This window comes from Coffea arabica, chromosome 10e (assembly GCF_036785885.1).
Source record: "Coffea arabica cultivar ET-39 chromosome 10e, Coffea Arabica ET-39 HiFi, whole genome shotgun sequence".
NCBI classification, from domain to species: domain Eukaryota; kingdom Viridiplantae; phylum Streptophyta; class Magnoliopsida; order Gentianales; family Rubiaceae; genus Coffea; species Coffea arabica.
The window spans coordinates 42781611-42799324 of NC_092328.1; the positions used below are offsets into that span (position 1 = coordinate 42781611).

Genomic DNA, 17714 nt, shown 5'->3' on the forward strand with positions numbered 1-17714 from the left:
TTTGCACATATATCATGCACTCAGACTCACTAGAGTATATATTAGGTATTGTATGAATATGCACCTAGACTCGTAAGTGCATATAGTGTCAGTATAGAATAGATTATAAGCGTATCGAGACGGGGTGGCGGTAGCTTTAACATTGATTACACGGACTCTTAAGTGCACGCATTCTTAGTGTAAAAGAGAGATATCCATTTAGAACCAAATGCAGCCAAGATAGAGGCGTTTTGCTGGGGGTGGCTGCTTTAATATCAACCACACATTGGTGAAGTTAAGTGACAGGTTTGCTCATTCTCGAATTAAATTAGCAACAGTGCAAACTAAGATGCAATTGTAAATCACGTAAAACCTGTATCTTGACAATATTAGACTAGATTTGCCAAGTCAATCAATATTTTTTACCACAAACTCCTTTATTAGGATTGCTTTCTATTTTCTGGTTAGTTTTTGAGATAAAGAGAATTTGAATTCATGAAACGTCTATCTCTGACCTCAATGAAACAAGATGGGAATTATGCTTTTTCTCAATTTGATCAACAAATGGAGCAATTATCATCAAAACAAAAATTGACACTGCCATCTTCCTTCATGTGCCAAAAAAAAAAAAAAATCCCAAGTAGAGATTACCAATAATTGATTAGTCATGCATGGGATACTGGAAATAGACTTGCGTAGCTAAATTTGCTTTCAAGAGCAGTCTCATTTAAATTGCTATTTTCTAGAGCTTTTGTAGAAAAATATACTGTTGTGATTTAATGTATGTAAGATTAAAAGTGATTGAAAATGTGATCACAAAAAGCCTAAAATTTTTTTGAAAACTGCAATCCAAACAATGCTATTAAAGTCCGTTTGGATTGCGTTTTTTAGAGAGATTTTGAGAAAAATAATTGTGTTATATTTTTAAAATGTGATTTTTGTGAAATAAAATAGTGAAATAGAAATTGTCTAGAAAGAACATTCATAGCAAACATAAAATTGTTTTTTTTTTTAAATCACAATCCAAGCAAAGGATTTAGAGTTGATTAATCAATACATAGCTTTTATTCGGTTAACAGAATTTATTTCTACATAATAAAAATTTCATATATTTGGGGTGGATTAATCTTTTTTTCACTAATAGAGTATAAACTAGAGGTTTAGATGCATGATAATTATCTCAATTTAAATTTAAATTTCAAATTTTATACATAAATCATCTATTTAAACTTGCTAGTGTATACATTGAATTTTGCAAATATGTAATGCATTCAAACTGTTAGTATGCAAAAGTGTTATCCATTTAGAACCAAATGCAGCCAAGAGGGAGGCGTCTTGGTGGGGTGGCGGTTTTAATTTCAACCACACATTGGTGAAGTTGACTGAAAGGTTTGCTCTACCCCAATCAAATTAACAACAGTCCAGATTAAGACGCAACTGTAAAAATAATGCAGAACCTATATCTTGATAAAATTAGACTTGATTAGCATGCGAACTCAATCAATAGTTTCTAATAAACTTCTATGTCAGGACTTCGTTTTGTTTTTTGGTCAGAGCCCTTCCCGAACCAAGTTTTTGGAGTTTTGGTAGGAAATTATAATGTAGTAATATGGTGCATGTGAAGTAAAACAAGATATTGAAAAATGTGTCAAGACAATGTTAATGCGAAAACTTGCAATCTGTTATGAAATAATGATAAGATGTGGATGTCCGTTGATATTCTCTAAATGTGGCTGTCCGTTGATATTCTCAAGAAGGATTACAAGATGAAGATGTCCGTTTGCATTCTCAAGATGATAGTCACATGTATTCTCCCTAGATTCATTGGTACATTGGATGAACTCATTTATGGATGTACTTGATGTACTAAATTCATGTATTAGTACTTAATAGGGTTCATGTACCTTCTATCTTGGATCACCTATATATAGGGGTGAATCTTACTTCATTTGTAACATTGAAACCTGGAAGTACTTTGATCAGGAAATATAATAATATTCTATCTCTCACTCTACTATTTCAATCCCTACTTTGGGAGTTTATTTTATTAGTTTCACAACACGTTATCAGCACGAGTCTCTACTTTGAGTGAAGGAAAGGCACGAAGCAAAAGTGAAGCACGAAACGTGTCAAGATTTTGCCCGAACAACTTTTGGCTACTTATCAAGGTAATATTCTTTCCTACGAATCTATTGCATAGTCTTATGGCTAATCTCACAAAACAAGAGTTCGTACCTCTTGATATTTCTGGAAAAAATTATTTATCGTGGGTATTGGATGTTGAAATTCATCTTGAGGCAATGGGTCTTGGTAATACTATTGTTGATGAGAATGATGCCTCAAACCAAGACCGTGCTAAGGCCATGATTTTCCTTCGTCGTCATTTAGATGAAGGACTAAAAGTAGAGTATCTTACTGTCAAAGATCCTCTTGTCCTTTGGCGAGATTTGAAAGAAAGATTCGACCACCTGAAGTTGGTCGTTCTTCCAAAGGCCCGATATGATTGGCTCCACTTACGACTACAAGATTTCAAATCTGTCAACGAATATAATTCAGCCATGTTCAGAATTACTTCTCAATTATCATTGTGTGGCGAAAAAGTCACTGATGAAAATATGTTAGAGAAAACATTCTCTACTTTTCATGTCTCTAATATGCTCCTGCAGCAGCAATATAGAGAGAGAGGATTTAAAAAATATTCTGAACTTATTGCATGTCTTCTGTTGGCTGAACAAAATAATGAATTACTGCTGAAAAATCATGAGTCTCGACCAACTGGTGCAAGTCCATTCCCTGAAGCGAATGGGACTCAATTTCAAAATTCTGGTCGAGGTCGTGGACGTGGCCGTAGAGGTGGCCGTGGAAGAAGCCGTGGACGTGGCCGTGGCCGTGGACGTGATCGTAGTAGATTTGTGCCTCGTGAAGATTATAGCCGTGGCAAGCAACAAAATATTTCCCAAAAAGGAGAAAATGACTACGATCCGAAAGAAGGAGAAAAGAAAGTTTATGAAGAAAAATGCTACCGATGTGGTATGGAAGGTCACTGGTCCCGTACCTGTCGTACGGCTGAACATCTTGTTGACCTCTATCAAGCATCATTGAAAAAGAAGGACAAAGATGTCGAGACAAATTTTATCGACCAAAAGAATGCTTATGATGATGATGATGCTGACATGACACACCTGGATATTGCCGATTTCTTTGAGCATCCTGAAGATGCAAAATGATCATATATTTAATATTTGTCTAGATGTTTGATATATTGTTAGTTTTGCAGGATTGTCCATTACTTTGGTATGTTGTTTGATATGTTGTTAGTTTTATCAATTTACTTTGCATATGTCTATTCTCGTATCTTTTATCAATATTTAGTTTCATTTATTTTCTTCCTGAAGAAGAAATGGATGCCAAATGTTTGGGATCAAATAATGGTGATGATAACATTTGTCTCGTTAATAGTGCTTCTGCGCACACTATATTGACAAATAAAAGATATTTTTCTTCTTTGGAAATGGGAGAGACAAATTTAATACCATCAGTGGTAGTGCAAAATTAATTGAGGGCTCTGGAAGAGTCACTCTATTTTTCCTGAAGGAACCAAAATTGTCGTAAATAATGCACTACTCTCTCCCAACACTCGAAGAAATTTATTAAAGATATCCGTCGAGATGGATATCAAATTGAGACACTGAATGAGATAATAATAAAAATCAAGTCAGATGAAAGTTGATTATATCATATTAATCATTCGAGGGTGTAATGGTTATCGATATAGTTATCTTTATTCTCATTTGATTTATAATCATCACATGCAGTAAACCAGAAGTTTACTGATCCCAATGAATATATGATTTGGCAAAAGTGAGAATATTTGAATGTCGACAAGTATTTATACATACCCCCTTTATATTATACATGGCTCCAAAAGAAATTTATGTCGGATATGCATCACCTTTTACGATTAAATATCGTAAAATATTGATGAATGATCTATTGATGAGTGATCTATCCCGACATTAGGGGGAGGAAAAGATCAACCGAAAGGAAATCATCTGAACAATTGGATTTCCTCGATCCTCATACAAAACAATGTGAACTAGAAGTTCAAGAAATTCTTCATTTGAAGAAAATTATATTTATCGACTCCAGAAGAGTTATTAAATCAACTATTCCTGCAGGAAATACTCTGGTTAAAATTGATGTCCCTGAAGGACATGTACAAGTGCTACAAATAAAGGCCGGCCTACCTATATAAGGTATACATTGATTTCAAATATCTCCGGAGATTAAATAAATGTCATGACAAAATTTAACCTCCTGAAGAGGTCGCTCCTGAAGAGCCAGCTCCCGAAGAGCCAGCTCCTGAAGAGAATGAAATTATAGAAAAGTTAATTGGAGCCTAATGAAATGTAGCACTTGATATTATAGAAGTTGATGAGGATCATGAATCTAGATCAGTTGATGAATGTCGGCATAGAAATGATTGACCAAAATGAAAAGGCCAATACAATCTGAATTAGATTCACTGGCTAAAAGAAATGTTTTTGGGCCTGTAGTCCAAACGCCTGAAGGTGTCAAGCCAGTTGGATATAAATGGATTTTTGTGAGAAAAAGGAATGAAAAGAATGAAATAGTGAGATATAAAACAAGACTTGTAGCCCAAGGCTTTTCACAAAGGTCTGGATTTGATTATGATGAAACGTATTCACCTGTAATGGATACGATCACATTTAGATATCTTGTGAGTATTGCAGTGCATGAAAAACTTGATATGCGTCTGATGGACGTTGTCACTGCTTATTTGTATAAGAATCTTGACAATAATATTTACATGAGAATCCCTGAAGGATTCAATATGCCTGAAGCATGTAAATCAAATCCTAGAGATATGTATCCTATTAGAATACAAAAGTCTTTGTATGGGCTCAAGCAATCTGGACGTATGTGGCATAACCGTCTCAATGAATGCTTAACTAAAGAAGGTTATACCAATGACCCAATATGTCCATGTGTTTTTATCAAGAAAAATGGGTCAAATTTTGTGATTATTGCGATATATGTTGATGATCTCAATTTGATTGGAACTCCTGAAGAGATCCAAAAGGCTGTCGAATATTTGAAGAAAGAATTTGAGATCAAAGAGTTTGGAAAGACAAAATTCTGCCTTGATTTACAAATTGAGCATTTAGAGAGTAAAATTTTTATCCACCAACCTACTTATACCCAGAAGGTATTAAAGCGATTTCGTCTGGATAAAGCACATACATTAAGTACCCCAATGGTCATCAGATTATTGAATCCTAATAAGGACCCCCTTAGGCCACAAGAGGAACATGAAGAGATACTTGGTCCTGAAGTACCATATCTCAGTGCATTTGGTGCGCTTATTATCTTGCTAATTGTACAAGACCAGATATATCATTTGCTGTGAATTTATTAGCAAGATTTAATTCCTCGCCTACAAGACGACATTGGAATGAAGAATGGTGAGATTGATGTGCTACAAATCCGATCGGATAATAATTTGGCAGATTTGTTTACCAAGGCTTTGCTAACTGCTACGTTTGGGAAACTGGTGAAGAATATTGGTATGCGTCGGCTAAAAGATCTCATATAATGTTTGCATCAGGGGGAGAATTTATTACACAAGAATAGTGTACTCTTTTTCCTTCACTAGGGTTTTTATCCCACTGGGTTTTTCCCTAGTAAGGTTTTAACGAGGCATATTCTTTGTGTCATGGACATCCAAGGGGGAGTGTTATGAAATAATGATAAGATGTGGATGTCCGTTGATATTCTCTAGATGTGGCTGTCCGTTGATATTCTCAAGAAGGATTACAAGATGAAGATGTCCGTTTGCATTCTCAAGATGATAGTCACATGTATTCTCCCTAGATTCATTGGTACATTGGATGAACTCATTTATGGATGTACTTGATGTACTAAATTCATGTATTAGTACTTAATAGGGTTCATGTACCTTCTATCTTGGATCACCTATATATAGGGGTGAATCCTACTTCATTTGTAACATTGAAACCTGGAAGTACTTTGATCAGGAAATATAATAATATTCTATCTCTCACTCTACTATTTCAATCCCTACTTTGGGAGTTTATTTTATTAGTTTCACAACACAATCCAAATAAGTTTTTGAGATATAAGAGAGTTCGAATTCATGAAGCGAAGCAAGAGGGGAATTTTGCTTTTTCTACAATTTAATCTACAAATGGAGCAGTTATTATCAAAACAAAAATTGGTACTTCCGTTTTATATATAACAAAAGAAAAAAAAACCCAAGAATAATTGATTAGTCATGCATGGGATACTGGAAATAAATTTGCGTAGCAAGATTAATCAATACAGAGCTTTTGCTCTGTTAATTTTTGCATAATAAAGAATTTGACATATTTACAATGGATTAATTTTTTCAACACTGATAAAGGACAAAGAATGGCCAGCGATGCCGTCAGAATTACTATTTTCTTGCCAGAGCAATTTTACTCCAAACACTCAAGCTATCCTCTTCCTCTATTAGTAGATGGTTTAACAGCAAGTGTGTCCAAAAACCATGCGGGCCTTTCTTCTTCCTCTCTCCCCAGATTCCGCACTTCCTCTTCCTCCCTCGGCAGCTTCACTGATAATCGCGGGCAATCAATAAACCAAACCAACATGTCTAATTTTGACAAGCAAAAGTTCCATGAGACTCAGTAAATGGAAACTAAAATCGCAAGAAAAGCTATATATGCCCTCACAGCATTCAAAGTTGCAAACATGAAATTCAACACCGATCCACCTGGAAACATTCATAAACGAATTGCCAAATGAAAAAAGTAATAGTCTAAGCCTGTTTATCTTTTGTTCAAAATTCCTAACCGTTCTATCTTTTATTTACCATCCCATAGCTTTCCCTTTTGACCAAACCCACAATTCAGATGTACCAGAAAGACACAGACCTGTGCTACAGAAAGGGGAGTGGTAATTAAGTTTTCGATCAATCCACAAGTTGCAGAGTAATGGTAGTTTGGGCATTTGGTGCAAATTTGCTCTAACAGGAAGATTTTAGTTCTGACAACATCGCTAACCACAGACTAGGGATCTAGATGCAGAATAATTAATTTAAATTTAAATTTAAATTTCGAAATTTGCACATATATCACGCGTCCAGAGTCGCTAAGGTATGCATTAAATTTTTACGTATATGATAAAGACTCGCAAGCAATAATGTAATGTAGAATAGAGTTATCCATTTAGAACCAATTGTAGCCAAGAGAGAGCCATCTTCTGGCCTTGCGTGGGTGGCGGCTTTAGTATCAACTACTTGGTGATGTTAACTGACAGGTTTGCTCTTGTCGATTCAAATTAGCAATGATGCAACACTAATGACAAAATTAGACTGGATTGGCTTTCCTACTCAATCAATATTCTATTTTCGACCAATCAGGACTCCTTTCTGTTTTCTGGTTAGTTTTTGAGATAAGAGAGTTTGATTTCATGAAAGGTTTGGTTGTGACCTCAACGAAGCAAGATTGGAATTTAGCTTTTTCTTCAATTTGATCAACAAATGGAGCAGTTATTATCAAGACAAAAATTGGTACGGCCATCTTCCTTTATGTGTAAGAAAAAAAATCCCTAGAAGAGAACATTAATAATTGATTAGTCATGCATGGGATACAGTTGGGTTTCAAAACTAAGTTGTTTACTTCTGTTATTAGTGACCAAATCAATTTACAAGGAATAAAATCCAAGAAACCCACCAAAGCAATTTACAAGGAATAAAATCCAAGAAACCCACAAGTTGAGTTTAAGGAGTTTTTTGTTATTGAATTAACCAGCTTACAAATGAAACTAATATCACTATTATTACAACTAATTTATCAATGCTAGCTTGGTTATTAAATTATCGAGGAGGCATTGATCTAGTGATTGAGATTGAAACTTCAAATCTAGAGATTCTAAGTTCTGATCCACCTTTTTTCCTCCCTCACTTATTAAATTCTACTCTCTCTATTAGGAGCCATAGGCAGATAGAAATATAGAAGACGCAAATAAATTTTTTTTTTGGGTTAATAACACTTAGCCCCTGAACCTATTGGGTGATAACACTTCACAACCTTGTACTTCAAAAATATACATATTACCCCCCCAAATGAATTATATATATTTTTTTGTATTTTTAACTTTGACCAAGTATGTGCATATTTTTCTTCCCAAATTACCCCCAATCTTCCTAATTTCTCAGTAGTCAACCTTTATGTTATTGTATTTTCTGTTATGTATTCACCATAATATTCTACTATTGCATGCTATGGTATTATATTACAATATAAATTGAACAAAAAAAACTATCCCAACTGCCGCCTTATTCCCGACCTTTTTCACTACCGTGCTCCTATTGCAACCATTGCTATTTTTTATTTGACATAATTTTCTTAAGATACATGTAATATCAATAGCAATCGCAACAATCAATCTTTGAATAGTTAGTCAAAATTAATAACTACAATTATCAGTAGTTTTTTCACATTTGATACTATGCAAAATCTAAATCAATATTCATGGATTTTTTTGACAAACAATATGCAACACGCGGTAAACAAAAAGTCAAGCAAATTGACATAAAAAAATCATACTTTTACTACAAACACAAAAAAATTGCCAAGAAAGGATACATTATTTTATCACAACAAAGTACCATTTTCTTAATTTTAGATTACAATATATACATATATATTAGTACTATAATACATTATATATAAGGCAAGGCCAGGGTGCGGGTGGAGTACGATTTAAACCGATGCTAAATTATACATAAGTCTACACAATAAGTTAATTAAATTACTGTTTAACATCACATCATGCTGTAGCAAAATATTTTGATGAATATATGATTAAAAAATGAAACAAGCTAAAAGTTGACCAATAAGAAATTAGGAAGACTGGGAGTAATTCGAAAAAAAAATATGCACATGAGTTTGTCAAAATTAAAAGTGCCAATATAATGCACTGGGGGGGGGGGTAAAATGTATATTTTTCAAGTTCAAGGCGGTAAAGTATTACCACCCCATAGGTTCCAGGGGAGTGTTATTAACCCTCTTTCTTTTTAATTCTAATCTTTTAGCAAATGGAAATGCAAGACTTGCAGGGACACTTTTACCAAAGAATGTGAAAGGGCAACCACCCGGGTGAGGGGGCATCAGTCTAGTTACATCTTGAGTGATTTTGATGGCAAGGAACACTTGGCCCATGTTTGAGAGTATAAATAGCAGTAGTTTCTCTACTCAAACCAACAAATTTCTTTCTTAGATTAGTGCGACAGCTCCAAGTTGTGCCTAGCTCACCAAGATGGCAGCCGCTGGCTTTATTGTGACCCTTGCCATTTGTTTGGCTTTGTCATCTTCATTTTCTCACGCTTTCGATGACAATCCTTTGCAGGATTTCTGCGTTGCTGTGTCTGATACATCTGCAGCTGGTAAGTTCGATTCCAAACTGCAGATTCTGAACATTTATGTTTGGAATCTTAACGTAGCGTACCTTGCTAGTCTGTATCAAATCATGGTTCATAGTAGGTCGCACCAATTCTGGCCAATTCATTTTCTTAAATTAATTTTTTTCTATACTGATAGTATATATATATGTTGAGTTTGGATGCATAATAACTAATCATAATCTGAATTTGAAACTCAAATTCTACACATCATACATCCAATCTTGCTATATATCACTATGAATGTATGGAAGATTAACTCTCCTTTAATGTTATTGAATTTGATGACACATTCATTTCCTATTTTAGCAATAGGATTCTGCAACAAAAAAAGAAGAAAAAAATACAAGCCCCACTAATTTGCAAAATTTTTTTTACAAGGCAAGTTACTTAGTCCATTTACTTCAAATGGTCAACCAATAAAAACACATTGCTTTCAAGGTGGTTAGTCTGCTAATGAATTACTTTAATCAGTTGTAATGCACTGGTGGCTTTTTTGTGCTTTGTAATTAGGCCACTTATCAAGTACATATGTTGTCACTACCGAATACTATCGAGAACACCAGTACTGTTATTATTACTATCATTATTATGAATTGTTGCATAGAAAATAAAAAAAAACAACAACTTTCTATTAGAAGTAATCCTGGCGTCGTCACCTTAAAACCTCATAATAGGTTTATAAACAACGCTTTCACAGTATCAACAATCCGTGGCATATAATGGTCAAGTAATGATCTTCATTCACGCTTGGTAGTTTTTTGTAATTTTATGACAACCGATTAAGCAATTTGCACCGTGCAGAATGGGGTAAAAAGAGAGAGAGAGAAGTGAAAAAACCTGCACCATTTTATGCATACATGATATGTTATACACGCAAATTGTTAACTCTTTTTTTTTTTTTTTTTTTGGTTGCCTGCCACGGTATCCAGGGCTTTGCCCTGACTAATCCGTTGGTCGACCCGGGTCGCACACCTGGCTGTGGTGGGTGAGTCTCCCAACAAGGGTAGCTGCATACGCCAGGTTTCGAACCCGAGACCTGCTTAAGCGGAACCAAGCTGCTTACCACTTGGCCCAACCCCAGTTGGTGCAAATTGTTAACTCTTTGAACAATACAGCAAGCGTCCAACTTGTCATAGTCCATGGATGTTTGCAACCATTTAATAAAATGTAACATCCAACTTTTTTTTTTGGGTAAGTAAAATGTAACATCCAACTTGTCAAGTTGTCATAACCCATCCATGGGTTTTTTCTTTTAATTTTTATTAGTGTCATTCTCCATCCTGTTTTTTTGTATTTTATGCTTATTTGATAATCGAACCATAAGCTGCGAAATTAAGATAAATCGAAAGTTACAGAAAAGTGTAAAACTCGCACAATTTTTGTGAGCGTCTACAGAATAGATGGGAGATTCATATTATAATGTTAGTGATAAAGAGATAGAATAACGACAGCCTTAGATGTATTAGTCACAGGTTGTAGTTTGTGACATTTCCATTTTTCTTTCACATGGGTGATTTATCCTCATCTTTTGTGCAGTGTTCGTCAATGGAAAGATCTGCAAGAACCCAAAACAGGTAACTAGTGACGATTTCCTCGGAACAGGCTTTAATATTCCTGTAGACACCAACAACTCTCTTGGATCTGGATTTAAGCTGGTTGACGTTAACGTAATACCCGGCCTTAACACTCTTGGTCTCAGTCTACTTCGTGTAGACTTTGCACCAGGTGGTGTCATACCTCCTCACACGCATCCTCGTGCTACTGAGGCCGTCATAGTAATCGAGGGCACCATCTATATTGGTTTTGTCACCTCCAATCCAGCTGATAACACGAAAAATAGGTTATATGCTAAGATTTTGAAACCAGGAGACATCTTCGTCCTCCCAATTGGCCTAGTTCATTTTCTAAGAAATGTGGGGAAAACAAAGGCGATGGGGATTGTGGCTTTCAATAGCCAAAACCCCGGTACCATCACAATTGCAAATGCAGTTTTCGGGACAGAGCCGCTTATTTCTCCTGAAGTTCTCACTAAATCATTTCAGCTGGACAAGAAGGTGATCCAGTACCTCCAGTCAAGGTTCTAGTGGAGACATGTTTTGTCCTCGTGTGAGGACATTCCTTTGTGTTTTGTTCCCCATCCAAATTAGAATAATGTTGGATGTGTAATTTATATAGTTTTTTTCATTTTTCAGTTCTACTCTGTGCCCTAAGAGCACAGGATAAGAGCTGTATCTAGTGTTCAAGTTGTTTGTAAAAGTTTAAATTTATAGACAAAAGTTTATGTAATTCAGGGTATTTCAATAAACTAGTTTTTCACAAAAAATTATAGACAATAAGCTTTTTCCTAGACTATTTTGATTTTGGTCCTATATTTGATTTGTGACATGACAAATCAGTGTAACAACATAGTTCCATTTGGATTAGCTATTTTTTGGAGTGTTTTTAAAATATTTTACTGTAACAGTGTATATGAAAACTTTTACTGTAGATATTTTTTTGGTGTTTAGGAACAGGTTTTTGGAATATATTTGGGGTACTTTTTAAAATTAAAAATTTTTTAGAGTACTTTTTAAAAATTAACACAACCATCCACCATGCCTCCCTCCTCCTTTCTCCTCCACTTCCCTCTTCCTCCTCCCTCTCCTTCCCTTCCCTCTTCCTCCTCCCTCTCCTCCCCCCTTCCCTCTTCTCCTTCCATACCCTTTCCTGCCATCCCCACCCTTCTCCTCCCCCTTAATTTGGCCTCGACCAGGTCGCGGCCTTCTTGTCATGATCTGGTCGAGGCCAGATCGGGGAGAGAGGGAACTGTGATGCCCCCACTTCTCCCTAATGCGAACCCTAAGGTATTTGCGGGACGCCTGCCCAACTCTCGTCAGGACTCACGCATTCGTTCATGCTTAATATAGAACCACGAAACATCCAACCACTAAATAAGAAGTACATCGAATATACAAGTCTCAACACCTAAAGTAAAAGTTATCATTACAATCCATCAACCAGAAGTAACAAAATTACACTTTAAGCATCACCAAAAGTTCATACAAAAATACTAGCTTCCACCAAATCGCTAGTCTAGGTCCTCCAATCCACCTCCAAAGCCTATTAAGAAAAACAAATTTAATGGGATGAGGGAACGCTTAGTGAGGCCAAGAAAGCAAACAAGCAAGCACGTAACACCAATCAATCAATTAACGTGTTTAATAGCAACTTTAAACATGACAATTCATTCAAGTGCACAAATAGGAATTTAAAACACAAGAACGATACAAGAGCTCTCAGGAGCTATCTCCACGTCTCGATCAGTTTGCCATCGGGATTGACCCTCCGTCAACCCAAGTAGTAACACGACCGTAGTGCTTCACTTACTTCCTCCATCCACCTAACACCCACTAGGATCTGGAACCAAACATGTATGAAGTGGCGATACTATTCGAGTATGTCTAGCGAGATCTCAAAAGATCAAACTATAATATTTTCCAAGGTTCACCAAGCTTCTCGACTAAGCCCTTGCTGGCTCGAGTTACGAGGTTAGCCAATGAGTTGGGGTGCCCTCCAGAAGTATAAGTGGTCGATGAGACATCGCTCCAATTGACTTAGAATTGTTTATGGCTCTGAGTCGGTATGAGAGGCACCTCCCACCTGAACCGGGTGTAATACATGCTTCCGCTTAGAGAATCGATCATAGCACTGAGTCGGTATGAGAGGCATCTCCCACCCCAATAGGGTGTGGTACATGCTTCCGCTCGGTACTCACGAGTTAAACATATTCATGTACTAGTACAAATCACATATATTCATTTAACAAATATCATGTAATCAAGAGAGAGAGAGGACGAGGGTGATAAAGTACACTCTCGCTTCGATAAGTTCACGTATCATGTATAGTACTTGTACACATATCATTTCAAACATGTAAGCATTTAACATGTACTTGACACTCACCACAAGTCAAGGGCAAAACAAGAGTGAAGCGAGAAATCAAACAGCTCTTCGGCGTCTTCGTGACCACCTGAGACATGTACAGTCACAATTACCTATGTACTCGACCAAGGTTAAGAAGAAAAATATTTTCTCGTTACCCACTCTCAAGGTCACAAATTCGAGTCAAGTTAAAAAAGTTTTTCTAGCTAAAACGTTGGAATAATGCTCAAGAGAGCTCAAAGGTCGTTTTTTATTCAAGTCATGGTAAGTAAATCTCAATCCAAGAGAAAGTACCATTTTCACTTTCGACACGAAAATCGAGAAAAATGGAGTAGATGGTTTTCATCTCCCAAAAGTTCAAATCTCAAGTCTAAATTTTAGAATATAAAGAGCATTCATATTTTTTCCAAACTAATGGAGTCAAACATATCCAAAACTCCACTTATTTTCATAGTAAAAGTCAAGGCTAAGGTTCCAAGATTCAAGTATAAAACTAGTACAATTCACCAAGAACTACTCTAGTCAAAACGCTCCCTTTTTGGAGTTCAAACTCACGGAAATCAAGGCCATAAGAATAGGGGTTGAAGTCCCTAATTCGAGTATGAAGAGAAGTACGATTAAGCAAGGGAGTTATATGACCAAGAAAACGCATCAAGAGGGGTTTAACCTTCGAAAACCAAGATTTAAATGAAAGTTTAAAGTTCCAAAGGAACCGTGTATTCAACCATGAAATTACACCTAAAACAGTCCAATAATCGCAAAGGAAGGTGGAAAGTTCTTTAAAAGTGTATTTGTTTGAAAATCAGGAATTCCTAGCTCAAAGTGACACTACTTGAAAAAATCGTATCTCGAGTTTCGTAAGTCCAAAAATTGAAACTTTATACCATTGGAAACTAGACTTAAAGCATTAAAACTTTCTAGAAGACACTTTTCTCAGACTCCAATTCGAAATCATTCAAATTTTAGCTCAAAATCACTGTTCTAGACAGGACAGAGCAAAACAGGCTTGAAAATTTAGTGAAGTTTGGAAATTCGGCAAAATTCATAGAAATGGAATCAGCCCTTGAAATTTATACCACAATTAAAAATCTAAACCTAGTTTCAAATTCAACAAACGGAACTCAATTCGAACCTTTCTATACCAAGATACAACAGTTCTAAGAAAACTGAAGTTTGGAACCTATTTTACGAAATTCCAGTTCTGACGTACTAGACAGAGTTTCAAAATCTGATCATAACTAGAGCTACACAATTGAAATTTAGTGTGATTTGTGGCGTTGAAAAGTAGATCCAAAATACTACAATTCACTAGAAGGAACTGTCATAAAATTCGTTTTGGAAGATAGGCAAAATTGCGCTACAAACTGCAGTTAGAACTGTTTCTCGGATGCAAGCAGAGAGGAATTTCAGTCATCTTTGCCAGTTCACTATGGCTCATAGGAAACGAGTTGGGGGTGCATTTTATACCAATGGAAAGCTCTCGGAGTCTAGTTTCGGATGCCACAAACGGCACTCAATTTCAGCTCCCAAATAGAGAGTTATAACAAAAAACGTGAACACTGGTTGGAGTCATCTGATCAGAAATTTTCCAGAATTCAACCTCACTTTAACCCTACTTAAACACAACCAAATGGAAAGCTTTTTGGAAGTTAATTCATACACATAACCACCAACATGTATCAAGCATTATTGCACCAAAATAACATCAAAATTTCTAAATTAACAAGAGAGGAACAACCAGAAATTTCAGCCAGCAAGCATCTCTCATTCCTCTTGCTTTCTTTTTCAACTTTGCAACTAGAACTAAACCATATCTCACCATATCAAGTAACAAACAAGCAATTAAACACACAAAATCCTCAAGGCCTCTACCTATCAAGCCACCTCAAGTCCACTACCAAATGTCAAGGTTCTTGAGAACCCATCAACAACCCAACAACTATCTTGCTATCACTAACTAACTACTAACTTACTACTATGAATTGAAGAGGAAAAGTTGAGGGTTTCATGGATGTTTACCTTGCTGCCCAAAATGAAGAGTAAACACTAGGGATTTGAGCTTCTAAATCACTAAGTTTCTTCCTTGATCAAGTCCTCTTCTAAGCTTGTATGAAAACCCAAGACAAGAAGCAAGTGTGGAGAGTTTTCTTGGAGCAACAATGGAAGAAGCTAGCTGAAATTTTTGGGGAGGAAATGAGGAGAGGAAGGGCCGGCCATGGAGAGGAAAGAAAGAGAGTGTTTGTGTGGTAGTTTGGTGACTTGATTGAGTGACAAGAGAAATGACATAAAGGTGGTCTTGGCCCCAAAAGTCAACGATTGATTAGTGAGCCATTAGTGCTCCTAATTGAGCTTAACTTAACTCACTCACATCTAATCTCTCAATTAACTTTTCTTTGTCTACTATTGATCATCCTTAATTCTCCAAGATTATTGCACTCTTGGACCGAAATTACCTCAAAAAATGTGCATTCACTATTTCTCGCTAAACGAGTCGCAGGAAAATTAAATTCGCTAACGAAACGTTTTAAAAATATAAATGAGACATTTTTGCGTACAAATAGATTTGAAATGAATGAAATAAATTATTCGGAGTAAACGGATAAATAAATAATTAAATAAACCAATAAAATGAAATAAAAGTAAGAAAATAGAATTTCGGATCCTCATAGAAAGGGGCGAGACAGGCAGTAGTGAGGAAGAGGAGGGAAGAAGAAGAGGTGAGAGGGAAGGAGATGAAGAAAGAAGAGAGAAGGAGAGGGAGAATGAAGAGGAAGGGAGGGAAAGAGAAAGGAGGTGGTGGGGATAGGTGGAAGATATTGTAAAATTTTTTTTAAAATTTTTTTTCCTACACTTGTGAGTTGTTTTTAATATATTATATGAATAAAGTGTTTTTGTTTGTGTGTTCTTATAGTATTGTATTTGAAAATCTAATTTTTGAAGTACAAGCCAATTAAAATTATCATTTACTGCAATCTTAAGTTCTCAACTCAAGTGACACTCATCCATTTTCCATATTAATTCAAACTTCAAGGGACTTTTGTGAGAACCCGAAAATTTTCTGAATTTCTAGGCCTTATTTTCTTTCTTTGTACCCGTTTTCAACATTTTTGTTATTATGTTAACTTTAGAGATATTTTTATAAGTAAATACAGTTCTTAACTTATTTTTCTAGTATAAGTTAGTTCATGAGATATTTGAAGTCTATATTGGATGTGGGACCCGCTAGTGCATTAAGTGAGAGAAATTTCGGCCAATTAGGTTAAGTGTTGTTAACCGGGAGTAATTTACTAGATGCTAAGAGATAATTAGAGGTTATCTAGATAGATTAGTATTTGAGAGACAAGATGATAAGTTTAAGTTTAAAAGGTGACAAGTGTCACATTGTGATGCCATCTTGGACTTTGACCATTTAAATTTACTTTTACCATTTAAGAAAATTGACTCAAAATTCATCCCATTTCTTTCCTTCTTGGCCGACTTCGTTAGGGAGCAAAAGAAAGGAAAACCTCCAACTTTCTTCTTCTCAATCTTGCTCAATCTTCCAATTCAACTGATTAAACTTTCAAATTCTCCATAAAAACCCTTAGCTAAGTGGTATTGAAGTAGTTGGTGGAGTGGGTAGGAAGGGAGAGGTGCTAAGTTGTCTCTTTTCTTGAGTTGGTAAGGTGAGTAGCTAAGGAATGCTTTCTTTGGTCTTGTTAATGTTGAATTAGTGATTTGTGTTAGTTAAAGAGGTGATTTTGTGGGATATTTCATGACTTTTGGCAGAGATTGTGAAATTTTTATTTTTATTCATAATTTTTCTATTTTTATATGTTTAATGTTGGTTGGCCATGGATGATGGCTTGGTATGGTTTAGAATGAACTTATGGAGTGTTAATTGTAGCTATTTGCGGAAAATTTCAGTTTTGTGCGGAAATTTCGGCTTTAGGGTTCGAATTTTTCCTGTTCTGTCTGACTTTATTTGAGCATGTTAGAGGCCGAATCAGGCTTAGGTTAAAACATGAAAGTTGTATAAAATGATGTTAACTAGCTGTCTACAAAATTTCAGGTTAATCGGAGCAGGGTATCTTGTGAAATGACAAAATTACCCCTGCTGCCCTGTTTCTGTCAAATATGATAATCAGCCTCTGTAAATGGTTAGTTTGACCAGGAATATTACCGAATTGATTGTCGATGTCTTCTTAATAATTATAGCCTTGTATCTTAGCTTTCAAATGGATTTTGAATTACCTGAATCGGACTTGTGTGTGCTGAGATTTGATTGAATGAATCAGGACTGCTAGTTGAATTTCACAGTGAGCTTCGAACTGGAAAATTTGGG

At 35.8% G+C, this 17714-nt stretch overlaps 2 protein-coding genes across 2 annotated transcripts; both read left to right on the top strand.

Annotated features, from left to right (window-relative positions):
• The first annotated feature begins 2279 nt into the window (after nt 1-2279).
• On the top strand, nt 2280-3206 carry LOC113711494 (uncharacterized). Its single transcript, XM_027234656.1, has one exon. It carries the CDS (start codon nt 2280-2282, stop codon nt 3204-3206), a length of 927 nt encoding a protein of 308 aa, XP_027090457.1.
• A 5876-nt stretch (nt 3207-9082) lies between these two features.
• Nucleotides 9083-11755, top strand: LOC113711970 (germin-like protein subfamily 1 member 7). The gene is made up of 2 exons (XM_027235230.2): nt 9083-9451; nt 11006-11755. Exons 1-2 carry the CDS (start codon nt 9325-9327, stop codon nt 11551-11553), a joined length of 675 nt encoding a protein of 224 aa, XP_027091031.1. The 5' UTR covers nt 9083-9324; the 3' UTR covers nt 11554-11755.
• Nucleotides 11756-17714: the final 5959 nt, after the last annotated feature.

Coding starts and splice junctions, on each gene's coding strand:
- LOC113711970 (XM_027235230.2), top strand. CDS start 9,325: ATGGCAGCCGCTGGCTTTATTGTGACCCTTGCCATTTGTTTGGCTTTG. Junction 9,452..11,005: donor GTCTGATACATCTGCAGCTG/GTAAGTTCGATT, acceptor TCTTTTGTGCAG/TGTTCGTCAATGGAAAGATC.
- LOC113711494 (XM_027234656.1), top strand. CDS start 2,280: ATGGGTCTTGGTAATACTATTGTTGATGAGAATGATGCCTCAAACCAA.